The following is a 23,272-nucleotide window of genomic DNA, read 5'->3' as shown; positions in this document are numbered from 1 at the left end:
GGTCTTAAGTTATGGGTCTGTAAACGTGTTCACTGTATTGTGTTTAAATGTGAAAGTAGCATTAGTCTTCTCAGTTCTACCTGTTCCAACCTAACAATTTATATTGAAATTAGAAACTAATTATTGCTAACTTTGCAGCCCCCAGTGAGAAATGATGCAGAATCAAGAAGTGGATCAAGAAGTTGGAGTAAACAAATACATTTTCCTAAATTGTAGGAGTCACAAATTTTTGCCTGTATGGCCATGAAATGGGCATTAAATTCTGTTCTAAGTAGTCTTAAAAAGGTTTTAAAGCGTCTTAAATTTAACTTGTAGAAACCTGTAGGAACCCTGAAAAACCATAGATAATATATTTACAAATCCAAGCTAGGTTGCCTACAATACAGATGTATTCGCATGTCTTCAAAGTCTTAAAAACTATGGAATTTTGAAACGCTGTTTTCCAGACCTTGAAAATTCTGGAATTTTGTGAAAGTCTTAATAAAGTGTGTAAAAAAAGTTTATCTCAGTCGAATTTTAGAGTTTGCTCAAAGGCACATAATCTTGTAAAATAAGATACACGAGGAAAGCATCTAAAAAACTTGATATGATTTCACTACCTAGTACTGGAATGATTCTAGTGAAATTTGTTTGTTTGGTATCTGTGCACTTATGTGATTTTCATATATTTTGAAAACATTTCTGTCAGTAAAACATAATTTACTGCGAATTATACATTCATTCATTCATAAATTTATTAAAATGAACTTTTCTACTACACACAACCGGTTCAATCTCAACCAAAAAAGTAGGCACGCAAGTATTAAAAATACATAAAGTCAAGGTTTTGGGGAAAAAAATAGCAGTTTTGAAAAAGTCTGGAATCTATATTTGGATGAAAAGAAAGCACCCTGTAATCCCTTAAAAATGTATCTCTTTTTCTGTTTCCAGTCCACATAGATATTGTCTCAGCTAAGCACACTCCTTATTCCTTGTCCACAGACAGTAATGAGGTGCCGGTGTCTGTAGTGGACTTGGATGTGCCAGTCACAGCCATAGATGAAGTACTAGAGGAAGATACACTGTGGACGAAGCAGAATGAGACTGAGTCATACAGCAGCCAAGGTATTACCCTAAGTCATTATTGACATTTATTAACACTGTTAGGTGTATTCTGTCTCGCTCTTTGTCTATTATTTGACTATTAAATAGTGTTTTTCTCACCCATTTTCGTCACAGGTCCAGGACTTTATCGCCAGATCAGTGCAGAGCTGCAGAACAAAAACAACAATGCCTGTACAGCTGCTGCCAGTAATAAAAGCAACACAGATAATAAGAAGCAGAGGAAGTCAGTGGAGGAAACATCTATAAGTGATAAAACAAAAGACAAGAATATTACCGATACCACTGTAAAAGATGTGAAAAAGGCCACAGCGTCAGAAGCAAAGTCTGATGACGTTACGCAGATGAATATCAAGAACACTCAGACCAAACCTGACTCTGAGAAAAGACGCACTCAACACGCACAAGAGAAGAAATCTGCTGTTCCGCCATCCAGTCAAAGAGACGGAATGACGCAGAGAGTTCACCCAAATATCACCGGCTCCACTACTTTACACGGCAAAATAACTGAAAATGTCACGTCACGCTTCGGCATGAAAACCTTCACTGTGGTCCCTCCCAAGCCTTCCGTCATGCATGTTGCTATGGGAGAGCCAGCTGTCACAGTAACCCCTGGTGCCATTAAAATTGACGAGCAAGGAAACATGGTTAAAATGGGTATATCCCGTAATAAACTCGGTGGTGCATCAGAGTCAGGGAGTCATTGCAGCGAGGGCTCTCCTCTCCTCGGAAAGGCCAAAGCTTTTTGGAGCTCAAATGTAAGACCAGAAAGTGTTGCACCCCAGAGTAAAGGTCTGAGTAATAAGGGTAAAGAGAGCACAGATGGCCTGAATACTTGCACTACAACTGTAGAAACTACACAGAAAACCACTAACACGGAGAGCATGAAGACATCCCAGGGTACACTTAATAAACCTGCAGAGGCAAAGGAGCCTCAAGAGCTGGTTAAAGACAGTTTTAAGGAACCAGTGAAAAATGCTGAAGTCGAAAACAAGCATCGGACAGAGGCAGAGAGCAAGATTTCAGTGTCTGTAAACATTCAGCAGCCAAGTCATAAACCTACCGTCCCCCCTCCTCTTACAGACCTGAAAAGAGACCTGTCCTTCCTCAAGCCGTCCAGGCGAACTTCAAGCCAATATGTTGCGTCTGCCATCACGAAACACACCCCAAAGACCTCAGCTAAACCCATCTCCAGTCCTAACAACCCTGAGTCTTCCTCCCTCGTAAAAACACAGAATATTGGCTTGCCGAGATCCGGTCGCTCCATACAAATCAATCCAAACCAATCTTTCCGGTCAACTTTGACAAATAATGAGAATAATTCAGCTTTTAAATCCAATCATTCTGGTCCTAAGAGATCTATGACCTACCCTCAATCCATATCAGGTTACCAGAAAGATTGTGGAGAAGCAACACAAGAGAAGGGAGATTTGAGAAATTGTGCTGGATCCACCAAAGGAAGCTCTAAAATGCTTGAAACAGAAACAGCCAATAATCACGAACAGTCTAACGGAACCCCCAAAATAAATGTGACCGCCAAGATGGACAGAAACAATACTAAACAGATTCAGCCCAGAAGCCTGAGCCCTGCACCAAACAGTCCTGTACGCTCATCTGCCAAACCACTGACAGCCGTCAAGACCATTCACCAAGATCAGCCAATTGTAAGTCCGTGTAAAATGTGCATTATGGAAATTTCACGACTGGGGTCACGTTAAGTATGACTATGATACAGTAAAGTTAATCTTGTATATCTTTCCTCAGAGCTCCTCAGACACGACCCAGGCAGCAGCAACCCATCAAATATCTGATGGAAAACCAGAACCTTCTGTCACCGTGTCAGACTGTGGTGTGACCCCTGGGCCTCCACCCGTAACCTTGTTTGGGCCGGTGAAGAAGTTCAGACCAGTGATCTGTAGATCAGTGGAGAGAGAGACATCTCTGCATAGCAGCCTGATGGAGGCCATCCAGACAGGCGGAGGCAGGGAACGGCTCAAGAAGGTGAGATCAAAATAAACGTATTACAATGAATGGACAAATGGGTAGAAAGTGAAGAGACGCAATATGTGATAAAGACAAATTGGATCAAAAGTGTATCTGCTGCAACAATTAATTCCTTCCTCAACTATTTAAGCAGTTGCCATTTTTGGTTCATCAGCTCGTCTGTATTTTCTGGTGTCTTTACTCCTTTTTGACCTGATATCTGCAGCTTTAGATCAAGCAAAACATGTTGAACTTTGAAGAACTGACTGATTTATTGACAAAGTAACTGAAAGATTAATCAACAATTAAAATAATCTTTACTTACAGCCCTAGTGTACATATCCTAAAATAGTTATCTAAGTTATTTTTTGGAAAAAAAAAAAAGACTTTTTCCCCGAAATCATCAACTACTCGATTTTTTGGGGTTTTTGGGGGTTTTTTTTATTAAAAAATAGGACTTATTCAGTTAAAGGTGGGGTAGATGTTTTCCTGGAGCATTTTTTACTATATTGCTTAAAATCCCCTTCACACCCTGATTGAAACCAATGAATTAAATGCTCTAACACAAAAATAAAAAAAAATGTTGTCACCTGTGGAACAGACAGGACTGAAAAAACACCATCCAATCATTTTAACTGACCCATCAAAATGATTGAATGGTGATGTGTCTATCAAACTCATCTGTCATTTGTCCCTCCCCCCTCTGCGCTAACCCCTCTTCGTGCATGAATTGTGCGTTCTCAGAGGTTTGAAGCACTTGTACAGGAAACGAAGCAAAGAGTCAGAGCTTGGCTATATTAGTTATATTAGGATGGAAAGTTCATCAGCAAACTGTTGTGTCACTAACATAAATCACTAGGGAATGTAACGTTAGCCAGATAGGTATGAATTGAGGCTGTTTTGTCGACAAACATAATAGTGAAATGCACAGATTACAGCGTTCAAAGCAAACTAGTCTGACATCAGTCTTACTGCAATCAGCTGTTCTTACTAGCTCAAGATTACTTAAAACACGTATCAAAATAACAAGTGAAAAGTCCAACTTCTAATCTAATATACTGATGAACAGACCTGAATTCAGAGGTACACACAAATCCGTGGGGGGGGCGAATTGATGCTGCGCACCACTCGTGAACCCTCCGGAGCAAGCATTGCATTTTCCGGTTCTCTGGAGGCGTGGCTTCAGGGGGGAAGTCTGAAGAAAGGGGTTTGTGCTTTTGAATTGTGTATTTTCCAAATGTAGCTTGCTCAAACTGTTTTTCCAAGAACTCCCACCATTCCTGTAATTTAGGGAGGTGATGTTATACTGTTTACACTATACAGATTCAGATAAGTGTTTATGAAGGTGATGACAGGAAAATAACTCATTTTCTTTATTTTTTTTTTTTTTTTTTGATAGATATCCACTTCTGGTTCCAGCAACACGAAGAAACCATCCTACATAGAGGAGGAGAATGAGAGGTCGGCTCTTATGGCTGCCATTAGAGCCCAGGGCAATTCTGGAAGGCTACGAAAGGTGAAAGACTCACAGAGCTATTTATACAGAGCAGGGCACCATGTCTGTCAATATTAAGGGGGGGCGTTAGAAAGATAAAACCTCGCTCTAAAAAGGTCACAGTATGATTAATTGTTTGTATTAAAATGACTGTTCCATCCACTTTCAGCCTAGAATGACTCCTTAAACGTATCCCCACTTACACTCGGATAAATTAGTAATAATGTGTAAGCAATAACTTCAGATCTTGTCTCCAGCAGGTCAGACGTTTTCTATTAGGCAGTGACTCAACATCTTGCAGATTGTCTTTAAATTTGTCACAGATATTTATGATCATCAGAGAACGGCTTTTAATAACTTTATTGATTACTTTACTCTCCAGCCAGCACAATCATCGAGTCAAAACCACGGCCAACATCCTGGTTCATGACAGAGTGCCTCAACTATGCACTTTCCCTTCTGCCTTATGCTGGGTTACTTGCTAAGTAACAGCAAACTTTGATGGTGACGATAGAACATTTACTGCTATACATGAGCGCATTAATATCATTGCAGGCTTATTGCCACCGCTTCATAGAGCCACCGGTGTTGTTGAAAGCACTTAAAATAGAAAAAATATTGTACTTGTGGTAAATTTAGTTAGCGCAAGAAGTATGTGAATGGAGAAAAATAAAAGCCAGATCTTGTCTGTGTTGTTAGGTACTTAGCAGCTCACAGAACCAAACGTGAACCATGTTATGCAAGCATGGGTGTCTGCATGCTCCGAATATGTGCTGCTGTAGCTGAAACATCTGCGGTTCTATTCTGGAGGGTCCTTTTTTCAGAACTGGAATCTCTGGAATGCTGCTTGACTAAATCTAACTCAAAAACTTTGTGTTTGAATAAATTTGCTTAACTTTGATCAATAGACTTGTAATATTAGTGATGATAGACCAATATATTGTAAATGTAAGAAATATAAGTATGTGTCATAAAAACAAAGGAGAGAAGGAATGCTGTGCTGATATGCGTGTGCTTATTAGTCAGGTCTTACTGGAATTCCACATCAGTCCCGAGAAATGAGTGGTATTTAAGCACAATTCAGGGATTTTGGTCTGAACTGTTGAGTCCACATCGTTTCCTATCTCCACTCGGCTACTGCTGTTATCTGAAACAGTTTTCTTGTCAGCAGCAGGGCCTCTGAGGAGCAGATAGGACACTGATCAGTTAAAGTGTGTTAACTGGCCTGAATTCTGTCTGAAATGTTCCAAACAAGTAATTCATATCAGATATGGAAAATGCAGGAAGAAAATAGATGGATTTTCATATTGTGAAATAGTGCCGAGGGTCGTGATTGATAATGACAGATGTTATGACATATAAATGTAACGAGTCTTCTGGAAAAAGTCTTGTTGAAAATATTGTGTCTAAGATGCATTTCTCAGTTTTATTTATTTAAATGAAACTCTGACCAATGGTTTCACTAGGTGACATGGTTTCTGTGTGTGAACCCTGTGCCTGTTGGATGTGGAGAATCAGTTAACGTACAAGTGAAAAAGCAGTTCCCACTTTCTCTAATACATCTCCCTCTTTCTTTCACCCTACAGACAAAATCAGAAGCTGCTGATGAGCTGGAGAGCTTCAGGAAGACTGTCCTTGAGGAGAGTAGGAGTCCACGCACTGCCACTGCCTCCTCCTTGACCTCCACTTCTCCTCCTGCCTGTACCCCACCTCCACCACCACCAGCACCCATGGTTGCACCCCCACCTCCTCCTCCTCCTGCCTTGCCTCAGGGTAAGCCTAATTCCGTGTCACATCCAAGTGCAAACCCGCCCATGAACCCTGCCATGGCGAGGGAGGCGATGCTGGAGGCCATCCGCTCTGGATCTGCTGCTGAGAGGCTAAAAAAGGTATGAAAACACACACTGTTTATCATCACCGTACAGTGTAAATTCTTGTAACTTTGCAGTCGTTATCTACCCCGCTCGATTTCCAATTTTACGGTGCCCTCATGAAAACACAGTGATAAGAGTAGGGAGTAAAAGTGAGCATCACACACATCCTACATCCACAACTTCAAAAGCTAATGGATTCCAATTACCAAACCGTATCATATCCACAGAAAGGGAAAAGTACGTCTCTTGCGATACATTTCTAGGAGACATGAAAAGTAAAACAAAGATAGCTAAGCATAGAAATAGAAAGAGACAAGAAACCCAGAGACAGTAACAAAAAATCCAGTGATTTGAAAGTGTCCTCTTTCTTCCTTCGACTTGCCTTGTTGTAAGACGACATAGGGAGAACAAAGCGCTCCTGCACTGCAGCAGCTGGGGAAACTGGAAATGAACTCCAGATTGTTACACTTACAAAGACAGCCATACTGTACTGCAGTAGAAAAGTTCAATTTCAGGTCAGAGCCTGTTTAAGATTACACCTCCTAGAAACCAAAAGCAAGCAATTTCAGTATTATTTCGGCATTATTTCAACCAGAAATGTAACTAATCGTCAAAGTTTGTTTTTTCAGGATAGAGAAATTTTGCTTTCTGTACCCAGTTAGAATACACAAAACCACAGAACCTGGTATTTCATTCCCAATATGCCATGGACTGTTATTAATTTCATTACCAGAGGGAAGAAATACAAACATGACATGTTGTGTCTCTTTCATATAGGTCGCTGTGCCCGCAAAGACAGTCCAAGTGAACGGCAGACTGGGAACAATCCAAGCAGCCTCCTCTACCCTTTCTCAGTAATAAGAAGGAACCTCACTGGGAATATTTGATCAAATCAGAGTTTGGGGGATTTTTTTTTTCCCCCAGCACGTTTTTGCTGTAGACATTTGGAGAAATGTGGAGAGTCTCATTTTGAGTGAATGGTATTTGGAAATTTGGGAGAATGCATTGTGATATGTTATTCAAACAACAAAATAATGAGAACAAAGATCTAATGAATATGAATATATCCATTTGAGGCCTTATGCTTTAAGCCATGCAAGGCTGAAAGCAGGGAAGCTTATTTTTACTTGTATTCCCTGCTGAAAGTGTTTTTTTATATAAAAGCTGAATTATTTAAACATTTCTTCTCTTAAGAGGGAATGTTGTTTTCTTCGATAGTAGCCAAACATCCAGAAAGTCATCTTCGTAACATATTACTGTTTTTCTTGCCATCTGTACTTGAATTCAGTAATATTAACTGGAACATTGTAAAAAAAAAAAAAGTGCCAATGAAAGGATAATGTTATAAATGTAAATGGTTAACTGGACTTCAGGTTTTTTCAGTTGGATCTTTTTTATTTGCTTTTAGCACAGTTAAGTTATGGATGCCTTATACTGTTGCACAGTCAGTGTTATGTATATGATTGCTGTAAAAAAAACAAATCTATATGGGGTGCAATAACTTGGATTGATGATGTTTCCAGATTTAAACAACTTTATATTTGTTTCAGAATGAGTAAGATATATGTAAGCAGTTTATTGATCCGTAATGCCAACCTCTGCAGTTCTTGGCTTTGAGGAGGAAGGAAAAGGTGATCGACTGTGCCTGTTCACCCATTATGATCCTGTTATGGCTTTTAACCTGCATTTGTGCTGCCTTTGTTAAAAAAAAAAAAGAAAAAAAGAAATATAGAAAAACAGTAATATAAGGCCAGGACTCTGCAAAAGTATATGTACTAAAACATGCTTTCATTGTTTCTCAGATGCCTTTGAAGTATCATATATTACAGAGAAAATATTATAATGAATCTGTCTTTTCTTTGACATTGAAATATTTTTTGAGACATTGTTGGTGATGGATAGAAGTGGCAGTTGCTACCACAAGCAAAGAGATTATTTCTTGATCAACAAGTCATTTCTAATACATACTGGCTTTGTAATACAAACCTGTGGTTTTAGGGATGTTGTAGGAAAGCACTACTTCAGTGTTTCTATGAAGATGCTTTCGACTAGTTTTGTATTTCGCTCTGCTGTTCTGTTTGTACAGATTCCTGCAAGGAGTAGCACTGATTGTTAGAGTTAGAACACCGCGCTGCCATTAAAAGGTATTTATGTGCAAAATCATTTAGAATAAAACTGATAACAACAGACAACATCTGTATTCAGATGTAAATGCTTGCTACTGTGTAATGTGATATAAATCTGAGTAAAGAGAGATCAGTTCCTAGTCTTAAATAGATAATAGATATATTTTAATATATACTTAGTTCCTGCTTTCAGAGCACATTTTTACTTTTATTTGTCTTACCTTGAGACTAAAAACTCAAAGAGATTTTTGTTTCTCTACCTAGAATGGGTCATTTAATTTCAGCAAGATGGTTTCATTTACACACAATAAATAGTCTGCAGCACATTGTAGCATTGTATATACTGTAAACTACAGAAGGATTATCCCTGAGTCGATTTGAATCAGACTTTGATAGAGCTGCTCCACTGTTAGTGATGACGTTTTATAAGCTTTTCCAGTTTTAAGTGCACATTGTTTTATTGGAAGTTATTTTTGTCTACCTAATTTTTGATTCAATAAATAATTTTATAATCAAGCAATATCTGTCTGTTTCACATGTCTTTGTTTCTTGAGGTAAATTTCCATTAAATCATCTTTCCCTTTTCAAAGTGACATTGAGTCCTGCTCTTGAACGCATCACTCTGATGTGTCTGTGCCATTCCTGGCAATGTGGTAAACTGTGGTCATCCTGCTGTCCTTATGAAATACACTGTAACCCCTGTCTCTCCCTATTTCTCTGTTTCTTTCTTGCCACACCACAGATGAGCTTACTATTCCGGGCAACAGCTCATTGCCCTGACTCATCACTGTGGTCACATGAAATGACTCTCACAGAACTTGAACCTAACCTGCATTCCTGATTCTTGAAACACTAGCCCATGCGTTCCTCCTGACATTACTGAATGATGCAAATATCCACATTAGTTGCAAAATCACATGTGAATGTCCAGATCTGATCAGTATGACTGTGCATATGTTTTAATGTCAATACTTTCACTTTTAAAACACACTCTGGTTGCTTGTTTTTCAGGTGTTTTTTTTTTTTTTTAGGAGGAGGGAAAAGGTGATCGACTAAGCCTGTTCACCCATTATGATCTTGTTATTACTTTTAACTGTCATTTGTGCTGCTTTTGTTAAAAAAAAAAAGAAAAAAAGAAAAACAGTAATATGAGGCCAGGACTCTGCAAAAGTATATTTAGTAAAATATAAATATGCTTTCATTGTAACTTCTTCCTGACATTACTGAATGATGCAAATATCCACATTAGTTGCAAAATCACACATAAATGTCCAGATCTGGTCATTATGACTGTGCATATGTTTTAATTTCAATACTTCCACTTTTAAAACACACTCTCATTCATTTTTTTTTCCAGGCGTTTTTTTTTTTTTTTTAGGATGAGGGAAAAGGTGATCGACTGTGCCTGTACACCCATTATGATCTTGTTATGGCTTTTAACCTTCATTTGTGCTGCTTTTGTTAAAAAAAAAAAAAAGAAAGAAAGAAAGAAAAACAGTAATACAAGGCCAGAACTCTGCAAAAGTATATTTACTAAAATATAAACATGCTTTCATTGTACCTTCCTCCTGACATTACTGAATGATGCTAATATCCACATTAGTTGCAAAATCACCTGTAAATGTCCAGATCTGATCATTATGACTGTGCATATGTTTTAATTTCAATACTTCCACTTTTAAAACACACTCTGGTTGCTTGTTTTTCAGGTGTTTTTTTTAGAAGGAGGAAAAAGATAATCGACTGTGCCTGTTCACCCATTATGATCCTGTTATGGCTTTTAACCTTCATTTGTGCTGCTTTTGTTAAAAAAAAAAGAAAAAAAGAAAAACAGTAATATGAGGCCAGGACTCTGCAAAAGTATATTTAGTAAAATATAAATATGCTTTCATTCTAACTTCTTCCTGACATTACTGAATGATGCAAATATCCACATTAGTTGCAAAATCACACATAAATGTCCAGATCTGATCATTATGACTGTGCATATGTTTTAATTTCAATACTTCCACTTTTAAAACACACTCTCATTCATTTTTTTTTCCAGGCGTTTTTTTTTTTTTTTTTAGGATGAGGGAAAAGGTGATCGACTGTGCCTGTACACCCATTATGATCTTGTTATGGCTTTTAACCTTCATTTGTGCTGCTTTTGTTAAAAAAAAAAAAAAGAAAGAAAGAAAGAAAGAAAGAAAGAAAGAAAGAAAAACAGTAATACAAGGCCAGAACTCTGCAAAAGTATATTTACTAAAATATAAACATGCTTTCATTGTAACTTCCTCTTGACATTACTGAATGATGCAAATATCCACATTAGTTGCAAAATCACACATAAATGTCCAGATCTGATCATTATGACTGCATATGTTTTAATTTCAATACTTCCACTTTTAAAACGCACTCTGGTTGCTTGTTTTTCAGCCGTTTTTCTGACCAGTGCAAGGGAGATGTTAAGAAAATTGTAGCAGTAAAAAGTCAGAGTGCACAGAATGCTGTAAAATCCCATAAGGGGCCACAAGCTCTTTTGTGGGTCAAAATGCATGCTCTTTCTAGATCCATTTTAATCTGCCTTACAAACCTTTGAAGGGTGTATATGGGTGGGTGGATGTCTGTGTCTGTGTGTGTGGGTATGGGTGTGAGTGGTATTTTTGTTGTGAGTACGCTCATGTGCACGTGTTACCGTTCCGTTCCAAACCATTTTAACCATACCGACAACAAAAACAACGTCTGATTCAAGAATTACCAGAACGTCACGCCACATGATATAACAGAAATAAATTCACTTAGTTTTGGTTTCTCCTTCACCAGCTTTATTAGAGGTTTGTATTTTTCATCTCGACCTAAGGCAGTTTATAAAACATATAATTTAGATCCCATTAGCCCATTGTGTCCTGGCTAAGCTTAGGGAGTTTGTGTGACTTGTAGCTAAAAGTAATAAAATAAGAAAATAAGCAGTTCCTTCTGTGACAGCTTATAATAAAAGAATACTTTACTGCGTGACATTTGGTTGATTGTCATTCACCAAATGTCCTGGCTTATGTTATATACTGCTTTGTTAGTTGTGACTGCCAGCCTTATGAGTGATGGACACAGTGACACCGACTATCAGCAGGAGTTTATTTTGACTTTGTTTTGTGGTCTACGATGTATCTGATCAATCAATGTGAACAAAAGGCCTGAGTGATGTTGAATGTCTGATGAGGCCTAATCAACATAATGTATGAGTTGACAGAGACTCGACAGTCTGCGGCGTGGAGGCACCGTAAACGTGAATGACATGATATGTGTTTGTATATAAGCATGTGTGTGTGTGATGCAATGGCCGCACCACGTCTGTTCTTTGTGTTGGTTCCATGTGTGCGTTTACCCCCCCACCCCCACCCCACTCACCCACCCTAGCCTGTTGTCCCACTCCAGACACATACATACATACACACCATAGGACTGATGACCTTTTGCACTTCAGACTCCCACGCTGTGTTCCCGTCCTTAAGCTTATCTGAATTTCACAGGCAGTTCTAAAAAAAAAAAAAAAAAAAAAAAAGAAGCAAATGCTGGGTTTCCCTGGTGTCACTACAGCCTGAGGTGCAACACTTTATCTGACAGCACTCTGAGGTGAATGCAAGTTTACCTTTGGTGCATTTTATTCCTCCATAATCTGAATCTTTTCATTAATCTTCTGATGCTTTAAATGCAAAACAAACAAAAAAAAAACAGAATGTACAGGGTGGGGAAGCAAAATTTACAATATTTTGAAGCAGGAATTGAAAGAGTGTATGACCAATTAGTTTATTGAAAGTCATGAGAATTTATTTGCCACAAGAAAATTGACATAATAGAAAATGTTTTTATTCTATGTGTCCTCCTTCTTTCTCAATAACTGCCTTCACACGCTTCCTGAAACTTGCGCAAGCGTTCCTCAAATATTCGGGTGACAACTTCTCCCATTCTTCTTTAATAGTATCTTCCAGACTTTCTCGTAATAGTTTTGCTCATAGTCATTCTCTTCTTTCCATTATAAACAGTCTTTATGGACACTCCAACTATTTTTGAAATCTCCTTTGGTGTGACGAGTGCATTCAGCAAATCACACACTCTTTGACGTTTGCTTTCCTGATTACTCATATGGGCAAAAGTTTCTGAAAAGGTATGGATAATAGTGTTAGGTATGATTATGACATCAATATATGTTTGGTTTCAAAACAATTGATGTAGTGCCTGCTGAGAAAAAACAACTAAATGTTCATTGTAAATTTTGCTTCCCCACCCTGTACATCAGATGTTGCTCTCATACGTCAGTGGTTCCTAACCTTTTTTGGCTCATGACCCCATTTTAACATCACAAATTTCTGGCGACCCCAGACCAAGGTTATTATCATTAACAAAAACTAACAAAATGATGAAAACTAGAATTGTAAAAAAATTTTCGTTAACTGAAATAAATAAAAATCATAATTAAAAGAAAAAAATGATAACTAACTGAAACTGTATGGTGTGCTTACAAAACTAACTAAAACATATAAAAATTATGGATAAAATTCTTTTTGTTTTTGTCAGTGTTGGATTGATATGAAATTGATTTATTTCCTTCCAGCAATTTTAACTAGCGGCACCGTACGACACTTCATGGTCTCTCACTTGGTTTAGAGTCGTCTTCTGGTCTCCACTCTACCTGGAAAGATGGAGACTAAAGCAGCAGAGTCCTATATGAAATTTATGTGAATGCGATGGCGAAGAAGAGAAAAGATATGAAAAAACTTAAACTAAACTAAAACTAAACATTTTGAAAAAAACAACAACTAATAAAAACTAGCAAACCTGCTGTAAAAACAAATTAAAACTAACTGAATTAGAGGGAAAAAAAAGTCAAAACTACATAAAACTAAAGACAATCCAAAACTATTATAACCTTGCCCCAGACATTCAAAATGGAGACATTTTTCTCTTGGAGATGTCTTAGCGGGGCCAGATGGGAGAAGAAATCTTTCCATTCTCTGTTCGGTCTGGCTTCGACTGTGTCCGGGCAGGTTGAAGTGTAGTAACGTGTGTGGTCACATGATCGGGTCAATTAAGATATGCCCTCTCAGATATTATATCCTGCATTTTATTTGAACTTGAGTTTATTAAGAACTAGAAAAGCACTCGGAGAGCACAGACCTCAGCCAAGGCAGATTCCACCCCCCACCCCCCGACTCACCACCAAAATTTAATCATTTCTTCCTTGTGCCAGTATCAACATTTCCTGAATATTTCATCCAAATCCGTCCATAACTTTTTGAGTTATTTTGCTAACAGACAAACAAACAACCCCTCCTCCATCACCACCAAAATTGGATCATTCGTTCCTTCCTTCTGCTAGTATCAACGTTTCCTGAAAATTTAATCAACCCCCCCCCCCCCCCCCTTCCGATTACCACCAAAATTTTAATCATTTGTTCCTTGTGACAGTTTCAACATTTTCTGAAAATTTCATCCAAATCTTTCCATAACTTTTTGAGTTATCTTGCTAACAGACAGACGAACCAACAAAAAATCCACCCCCCCACCCCCCTTGATCACCACCAAAATGTAATTATTTGTTGCTTGTGCCAGCATCAACATTTCCTGAAAATTTCATGAAAATCTGTCTATAACTTTTTGAGTTATCTTACTAACAGACAAACCAACAAACAGACAGACAAACGGAGGTAAAAATATGTGGTGTTTTAATTATAACTAGAAAAGCACTCTGAGAGCGCAGACCTCCGCCAAGGCAGATCAGTGCCAAAATTTAATCATTTGTTCCTTGTGCCAGTATCAATATTTCCTGAAATTTTCATCCAAATCTGTCCATAACTTTTTGAAAGATCCGGATCAGTCTTTGCCATTTGATAGAACACCCCATAGTAAATCCCTGAGTCAAACTGCATGAGATTTGCACAATTCCCCCATATTGTGATTTCCACCATAAATATTAGTCCCATATTTATTTTACCTATATTTTAAGATTCCTTGACCATGAAAACATACCATTAGCAACTGGATTCATAATTATATCCTTATTAGTTCAGTAGTTATTCACGAAAACCACATTTCTCGTAATGGCGGTTTTCTTCTGGATCTAGCTCCTTAAGTATTAAAGCTACATGAAATCCGGTGGCATACTCCCGATGCGGAACTGACTGAGCTACACGATGGCGCTTGTCAGAAATTTCTACCTTTAATATTAAAGGCACAGTAGGCCAAAAAGTAAGGGCACCCCCATTTTTTATATAAATTGAGATAAAATCCGCCTTCTGGATCAGATCCGGATCAGCCTTTGAAATGTGATAGAGGACCCCATTGTCAATTCCTGAGTTAAATTTCATGAGTTTTGGTCAATAATTAAGCGAGATATTGGGAAACGAATATTTTGGCCCCATTTACCACAATGTTAACGAAAATTTCAAAGTGATCCAGAATCCAGGATTTCTTCCGGATCACCCCCAAAAGTTAATCATTTCTTCCTTATCCCATTTCCAACAAACCCTGAAAATTTCATCAAAATCTGTCCATAACTTTTTGAGTTATGTTGCACACTAACGGACAGACAAACAAACAGACAGACAAACAAACCCTGGCAAAAACATAACCTCCTTGGCGGAGGTAATGAACTATATATTGAATCATTAAAAAGTATTTTTTATTAGCAATCTATTTACATTTTTCATCAATTACTAGAAATTTCAGGTGATTCCACATGAATTCCAGGCGATCCCACGTGGGGTCCAGACCCCAAGGTTGCAAAACACTGCCTTAAACCCTTAACCCTGCCTCAGACAAAAACATTGTCGAGGAGGTAACTCTGGTGCAGTGAGGTTTGACCCCAGTTGTGCAACACATACTACATCTCCTCGGAAATGCTACCAGTGTTTTCATTTCTCTATTAAACTTGTCACAGTTTAGCTCCTAACATGTGCTTTCTTATAAACACTAGTTTTGTGCTAATTGTCCCGTCAAAACATATTACATCTATATGTTTTTGTTTTCACCTTTCCTTCTTGTAAGACACCTGAAACCCCGTTAAATGTTTCAGGATAAACTGTTAAACAGGCAGCCAAACGACCAAGTCATAAATATGGTTTAGTGCATTTAGGTAAGAGCTTTAAAAATTACATGAAGGCGTATGTAAACAGGTTGGAAAAAGATTTAGGTTTTCTGGGTATTTTTACTTGCTTCTTAGGAGAGTGGGTACATATGTAGATGTTGACAGCTTTATGAGTTGTGTGCAGACTAAGAGGACTAGTGGGAACTTACAGCCAATATTACCAAATATATGCATTTTATTTTACTCATGAGTTTAACCCTCAAAGACATAAACGGCCGTCAGCGACCAAAAGCATCTACTGATTTAAAATGTGTAACAAGTTTTAAGTCATTGATCCTATCAATACAGTTAAATCATTCAAGTAAAATGCAGTTTTTCAGCTTTTCACGACCCATTTGGATGTTCAGAGGCTCAGTGGTGAACATGGAAACACTGTCATGTTGTACAGCATCGATTCACCAATAAAACCGAACTAGTTTGATAAATCACAGTGGATGGAGACACGTGTTTTATGCTCAGTTAATGATATATTCAGCTGAAAAAGACACTTTTGCTTCAGTTTTACTTGTTTTGATATAATGACCTCAGAATTACCTCTGAGCTTTTTTTTTTCTTTAAATTTATTTTGAATATGCACCAAAACAAAGTACTCTTTCTTAGTCCTTAGAAATAAAACAGACAGTAAGAAATCATGGGGGGAAAAAAAAAACATATACATGAAAGCAAAGTATGACTTCATTTGCACATTCAAAAAGGAGTGGGAGAAAGTATAATTTATTTAATCCCACCCCTTCTCCACACAACAGTCTATCATTTAGCTTCCTATCAGCAGAATATATGAAAAATCAAGTCCCTTAGATCTCTTATGAGTACTTAACCTCACTGATCATCCTCACATTCACATACACATACATACACACCCATATTGACATACCAGAAAAGTAATTAAGTACATACATACATAAATCCTTGAAGGCAACACAAATGAATACACAGTAAAGTAAACAGTAAGACAAAGTAAACAACAACAGCAATCAAACAAAACATAACAATTAACAAACACACACAAAACAAGGAAATAAGACACAACAGAATAGTAATGTAACATAAGTATTTGGACCCTCTATCTTTGTACTGGGACCAGACCATCTGTTTATATACCAGTTGAAATCTGTGGATATTTTGGCTTTGTTAAATGTCACAATCATTTGTAGTTGCTTTTGGTCAATTTTAGAGACACTATGCACTTTTATAGTAGACTTTTTAAAGGAATGATATTTTAGGCTTGTTTACACTGATGGGAGCACATTCTATTCTATTCTATTCTATTCTATTTCATTTTATTCTGTTCTATTCTAGGCTTGTTTGCACTGACGGGAGTACATTCTATTCTATTCTATTCTATTCTATTCTATTCTATTCTATTCTATTCTATTCTATTCTAGGCTTGTTTACACTAATGGGAGTACATTCTATTCTATTCTATTCTATTCTAGGCTTGTTTACACTGATGGGAGTACATTCTATTCTATTCTATTCTATTGTATTCTATTCTATTCGATTCGATTCTAGGCTTGTTTGCACTGATGGGAGTCTATTCTATTCTATTCTATTCTATTCTGCTCTGTTCTCTTCTATTCTAGGCTTGTTTGCACTGATGGGAGTACATTCTATTCTATTCTGTTCTATTTTAGGCTTGTTTGCACTGATGGGAGTACATTCTATTCTATTCTATTCTATTCTATTCTAGGCTTGTTTACACTGATGGGAGTACATTCTATTCTATTCTGTTCTATTCTAGGCTTGTTTGCACTGATGGGAGTACATTCTATTCTATTCTATTTTAGGCTTGTTTGCACTGATAGGACTACTTCCAATTTTGTTGTGCATGTCTAATGGTTATAAAGACATTCTATTCTACTCTATGCTATTCAGTCAATTAAGTATAGGAAAACACATGAGTTTTACTGAAAAATGCAAAATTCAGAGAATACTTTCATAATAAAGGGTGATATTTTACTTTGGAAGAGTTAATAATGGGGAAAAAAATCCATTTGGAATTAGAACATTTAAGGGTTAATGATACATGGCAGAGCTTGACACTTTTTAGATACACCAATATCAGTCATGTCTATCTTTTTTTTTTTTTTTTTAATATCCTTCAGACTTATCACAACATAAGTACATAAAGTGCTTTGGGGTGTTTAGAACATATAGAATAAATATATGTAACCTGTAGTTTGTTTTCTACTTCAAAAATTGGAACTCCTCTGAACACGCCCGTATTTCCAAGACGTGAACGCCGCATTAATCACCCTTCACTTGTGGGCGTGGCCTAGTTAAAAGGGGGAGGAGTCGTTTGCGTACATGTGAGCGTGTGTGCGTCTGTTTGTGCGTGTGTCCTCCCCGGCCGCATGAGATGAGCTGCCTGCAGTCTTTGCAGCCACTGTTTTCGCCTCCTCCTCCTCCTCCTCCACCTCCACCTCCTTCTCCTCCTCCTCCTCCTCCTTTTGCCTCTGTCTGTCTGTCCAGTCCGGGAATGTTGACCACCGTGGCCTGATCCCATCGCTGTCGAGTGCCCTTTTCATCTCCAACACTGCCACTCTCTCTCTCTCTCTTTTTTTTTTTTTTTTTTTTTTTTTTTTTTTAATTCCTCCTCTTGTGCGTCTCTGAGGGTCGCAGCCTGCCTGAACTGCTCTGGCTTTAAGGTGAGTGCAATGTTGCCGGATGAAGACGCTGCTTCCTTATGTGTGTGTGTGTGTGTGTGTATGTGTGTGTGTGTGTGTCTGTGTAAAAAAAAAAAAAAAAAAAAAAAAAAAGAGGAGGGGGTGGGGGGGTAAAAGTCCACCAGGAGCGGTCAGTGAGCGCGTGTCATAAAAGTTGAATGCGCTGTTTTGATGAGCTGCGCCTCTTTTTACGGGTCCGGTGGAACGCACGCGGCGCAATCGCGAGCCGGGACGCTGGACCGTGTCTTTCCTTTTTCTCCGGCTGTCATTGAACTTTGAAAACAAGTGTATTTTATCGGTTCGGGCTGTTGCATTCAACCACGATGACTCCACTGTATTCCCACTAGTGTTGGGCTTCCGTCGTGTACACCCCCCAGCCTGTTCCGGGGTTGGTCCGCGTGCCAAAGCGGACTGGATCTGCGCCTTTTTCTGCACCCATATACAACATGTAAACCTTCTTCTACTTCGACTTCCTCTTGGGTGACAGTGTTTTGATCCTTGTTTACAATTGCATAACTGTAGTGTGCAGTGGTCCATAGCCTACTTTCTATCTCCAGTAGGACTCTATACCCCCCCCCCCCCCCCCCCCCCCCCAAACACACCCACCCACCCCCTCAATTCTGGGAGAGTTTCACCAGACCTTATCGCCTTATCCTTTTGGCAGCATTTGCTTCGGGGTGGGTGGGTGGATGGTGGTGGGGGGGTTTGGGGGGGGATTGAAAGAGGCGTTTTCCCAGGGATACTCATGTAGCCCTACTGCAGTGGTTTCAAAAGTGGGTCCGGGGTCCCCCTTAGGGTCCTTGAACATGCTCAGTGTATTTATTTGTAGAAAAAAAAACACAGAATAAAACAATAATAGGCAGAAGTTCTTTTCTGATCAAGTCAAACAATTCATGATAAATAATCAATATCCCTGGAGGTAGCATGAGTACTGGGAAGTCTTAGATAAGAGTTTCTAGAAGTCTTGGTGAATGTAAGTACTGTGTTAACCCTTTCATGCATAATAGTTACTCCAGGGGACAGCTATTCTACAGCTGTTCTCTTGTATATTTTATATGTATATTATATTTTTAGGTTTTGTTGTTTTAGTTTCATATCAGCCAACACTGTGGACACTTATGCATCATCCCAAACACTACAATTCATACCATTACTGTAACGTTGCTGTTCTTGATAAACCTGATCTGCACTAACATGTTTGAGTGTAAATCAGTAGTTAATTGTTAGACTGTAAATAACAGTTGTTTTCTTTTAAACTAAAACAATTTTTTTATTTTTTATTTTTTTTACATATTATCTCCATGAAGTGAGTAATAACTAGTATTAGAATGTTAACATGTGAGAAAACATCAGATTAGCAGCATTAAACATGTTTTTATTTCATTGTTTTCATATCACTTTATGATATTGGGTTTTAAATACATGTTTCTTTGCTTCAAGAATAAAATTCATGATGTAGCTGAGTGGACAATTTTTTAAATCTGAAAAAAAAAAAAAAAACCCTCAATCTTGTTTTTTTCATGCCTAAGAGGAATAAAAATACTAAAAAAACAAAACAAAAAAAAAAACTCAACTAAGGTTCTCCTAATTCATGCATGAAAGGGTTAATAGTCACTCTACTCGTTATGATATATAAATATATATATATATTTACCAGGAGAAAATTGTTTTTAAAAGCCAGCTCCAGGTTATACTCTATAATGATCATACAAGTTGCACTTTATTTTCCAAGTAATTGTGTTTGGCATTGGTAACACTAATAGACCGAGATAGGGAGTGAGCATCTGATCTTTATCTAATCTAACTACATGTGCAAATGTCTTGACAAAGAAGCAGCTCTTCATAGGCAGCCTAATCTGCCCTGTCATTTGGGCACTCTTCCAAATCAATTTCTTTATTGGCTGCATGTGGTCTCTGCAGAAAGTTGCATAACCACCGAAATTTATGATTCTTGGAACTATCGACATTGGCCCTTGTGCTGTGAATGCGGATCAGAGCTTTAACTGGGAATGTGGCTGAAGACTAGAAGGAGGCATTAAGGGAGTGGTACATGTGAATTTAAAGGTAATGCATCCTACTGTTGGTTTAAACGTTTAAGAGTTTCAAGGAAAGCTGACATGGACTTATGATATGGTGTGGTTAATTGGTTATGGTTGTAATTAATTGGATATGGTTAATTGTCTTGGGTTGGACCTGTGTGATTGCAGCTCTGTAAGTAAAAGTTCTGTTTTTTATACTAATATGTAATAATCTCATCTGACTGGTGGTTTTGGGTTCGTGAAGCTTTTTATCTTTGTGCTTCAGCTCTCACTGGATTAATCACTGTAACTACTGTACAGTTAAATTTAACTTTGAGATATCTTCTAGACTTAAGTAAACTCAGCAGCTTCTCTCGAGTATTTCATATATATCATATGAGTCAGTCAACCTGCCCTGGAGCCTTTGGATTCTGCACACGTTCAAGGTATTCTGTTTTTTTAACCTGTATGTGTGGTTACATATGAAGTTGTTTGATCATGTGGGTAGTGCACAAAATATGCAACTTTTTTTTTTTTTTTGCATGGATTCATTTTTGACACTCTCCAATTCATAACCAGTGAACTTTTCAGTTTTCTTTGCCTCTACCCATTATTTCCTGCTTTCTTTCATTTAATTATGTTGTGGTCACATCCCTGTGCACATGGCAACTGCTCTAGCTGTGGTTTCTTTCTTTCACCCCCTCAGCACCAGTCCTGCTATTTCAAGTCCATGCTTAGAAGCACAGGCATGACGGGGCATGAACTTTGCAAGTATACAGACTGCCAAAAGGCACATATTGCACATAATTATACTTACAATAAGCTCTACTCAGCTCACTTTAGGAATCTGACTTGTGCATTCGGTGTTTTTCTTTTTTTTTTTTTAAGAAACCATGGAGAATCAAAAATGTGCTTGAATATGACAGTGATCAACATCGGAAAAAAACATGATCCTTACTTTAAAACGTTAACACTTTACTTGATATAGGCTACAACTGTTAAGCATTTTATATACAGTATCATCGGCTTTAAACTTCCTTGTTCTTGTGTGAATGTACGTTTCAGTCGCCATCCAAGCTGGAGAAGTTGCAGAGATGTTCTGTTAGCTGGTGCTGGTGCTATAAGAGCCCATGGTCTTGCTTTAGGCAGCATTCCACTGGGTCTTGCGTCAGCCAGCAGTCATTCAGTGCTGGTTAGGCTAGGCTTATACACTGTTAATACCCCCTCCCTGATGTCATGACACCATTAACCCAAGCCCGTTAGGGGACCACAGCATAGGTCATGTCAGTCAATGGACTCTGTCTGGATCTAAAAGCAGAGCAAATTCACCCTCTGTGCCCAACTGCTCAGCTGGGCTGTCAGCGGTCAAAAAATAATCCTGTGATGTTAAGGGCAACTATTTGTTTTTGGCTTAAGGATAATCTTGGAATCTGCTGCTAAGTCTCGTGTCCTCTGTTGAAATGTTTTATGTTCATTCAATATTAACTTGAGTGAGGAACATACAACAAGTGCTTGGATTCTTGGTTTCTTCAAAGTTCAGTATTTCAAATCTTATTGTGCTCACTTGAAGTTTGTATTCAAGTCTGTACTGTATAGGGCTGTGTATTGGCAAGAATCTGGCGATACAATACATATCACAGTGCTAGGATCACGATACAATATATTGCGATTTATCACGATAATGTTAACAAGGCAATATTTTTTGGTTGTTTTGTTTCTTGTTTTTAAACGATTATTTCTTGGAAAATGTAATTACACCAGAAATCTGCACTAAACTAAACAAATTTGTATTTGATCAGAATAGGATCTAATGTTGTATCACAAAACTTTTCTCTATAAAAACTCAAAGTGCAGGATGTGGATAAATACAGTTTTAACAGTAATTTAATTTATTACTTTTTTAGTTTACATACAACAGAGAAAAATATCCTTGTGAATATATAAATAAAAGAGCTCGCGGGATTCCCCAAAAATACAAAGAAAGTGAAAAAACAAAAAATGAACCTCCACAATATCTGCGTTTGAATAAATACCTAAAAATATCGATACAGTACTTTTGAATGAAATATCACGATATACTGCGGAACCGATATTTTCTTACACCCCTAGTACTGTACTGGAAGCTGTTTGTTTGGGATGTTAGCCGACTCATTTCTAAGCTAGTGGCAGCTGAAGTAGAGAGGTATTTGAAGATCTCTGGGGTACGCATAAGGATTTTTGTGAAAAATACAACCCGAGTCCTCTTTGTAGGAATCCGACATCAAGTAGAAATAGAGTTTGCGAACATCAACAACTGACTCCCAGCACAACACAGACTTCAACACAAACATCACAAAAGCAAGCAAGCACATGCAAATCTTACACCTCTGTTTTATTTTTTATTTCCAGTGCACTAGCACCTTATGAATTCAGAACCCTCTCAACTGTATTGTTGCCTACATTCATGATAACAGCCTGAACACTGATTTCTATGTAGAAGATCTTTACGCTTACCTCAACTAAAGTTGGGCCAATTTTTTTGGTTTAGGCAGTTTTGTGTAGACGTTTTAACTAGTTTAATTTCTAGAAACTTACTGCGCCAATGTTTGCTAAATTGAAGCGGCCTATTTCTACAACCTGTATTGATCCACATGATGATCAGAGTAGAGCAGTGGTTCCCAACCTTTTTTGGCTTGTGACCCCATCTTAACATCACAAATTTCTGGCAACCCCAGACATTCAAAATGGAGACTTTTTTTTTTTTTTTTTACTAAAATTAATTTGTTTTTGATCATGTAATAGTTTGCTGTACTACGTTGCAAATAAACGTTAATTTTAGACGACATTTAGTCTATATAATGTATATTATTATGGACAGAGGCAGAAAAGCCAGGTGTCGATTACTGC

At 37.9% G+C, this 23,272-nt stretch overlaps 2 protein-coding genes across 7 annotated transcripts in view; both read left to right on the top strand.

The window, feature by feature from the left end:
- cobl (cordon-bleu WH2 repeat protein) overlaps positions 1-9,097 on the top strand; it is a 75,435-nt gene extending 66,338 nt beyond the window's left edge. For 5 of the 6 annotated variants that reach the window (XM_030157582.1, XM_030157584.1, XM_030157580.1 and 2 more), the window contains 6 exons: positions 931-1,104; positions 1,219-2,765; positions 2,866-3,102; positions 4,484-4,600; positions 6,166-6,468; positions 7,231-9,097. In XM_030157582.1, the coding sequence (XP_030013442.1) occupies positions 931-1,104; positions 1,219-2,765; positions 2,866-3,102; positions 4,484-4,600; positions 6,166-6,468; positions 7,231-7,311 (2,459 nt within the window). In that variant the 3' untranslated portion in view covers positions 7,312-9,097. The remainder of the gene's footprint in view (positions 1-930; positions 1,105-1,218; positions 2,766-2,865; positions 3,103-4,483; positions 4,601-6,165; positions 6,469-7,230) is intronic. The other variant, XM_030157583.1, reaches the window with a different exon arrangement.
- An 8,964-nt stretch (positions 9,098-18,061) lies between these two features.
- Positions 18,062-23,272, top strand: part of grb10b (growth factor receptor-bound protein 10b) — a 112,664-nt gene continuing 107,453 nt past the window's right edge. Inside the window, exon 1 of the mRNA XM_030157605.1 lies at positions 18,062-18,350. The gene's annotated coding sequence lies outside the window, so the exon portion shown is untranslated. The remainder of the gene's footprint in view (positions 18,351-23,272) is intronic.

The sequence above is a fragment of the Sphaeramia orbicularis genome, chromosome 16 (assembly GCF_902148855.1).
Source record: "Sphaeramia orbicularis chromosome 16, fSphaOr1.1, whole genome shotgun sequence".
NCBI classification, from domain to species: domain Eukaryota; kingdom Metazoa; phylum Chordata; class Actinopteri; order Kurtiformes; family Apogonidae; genus Sphaeramia; species Sphaeramia orbicularis.
The sequence above is the reverse complement of the archived record's forward strand: the minus strand, read 5'-3'. Positions and strand labels throughout refer to the sequence as shown.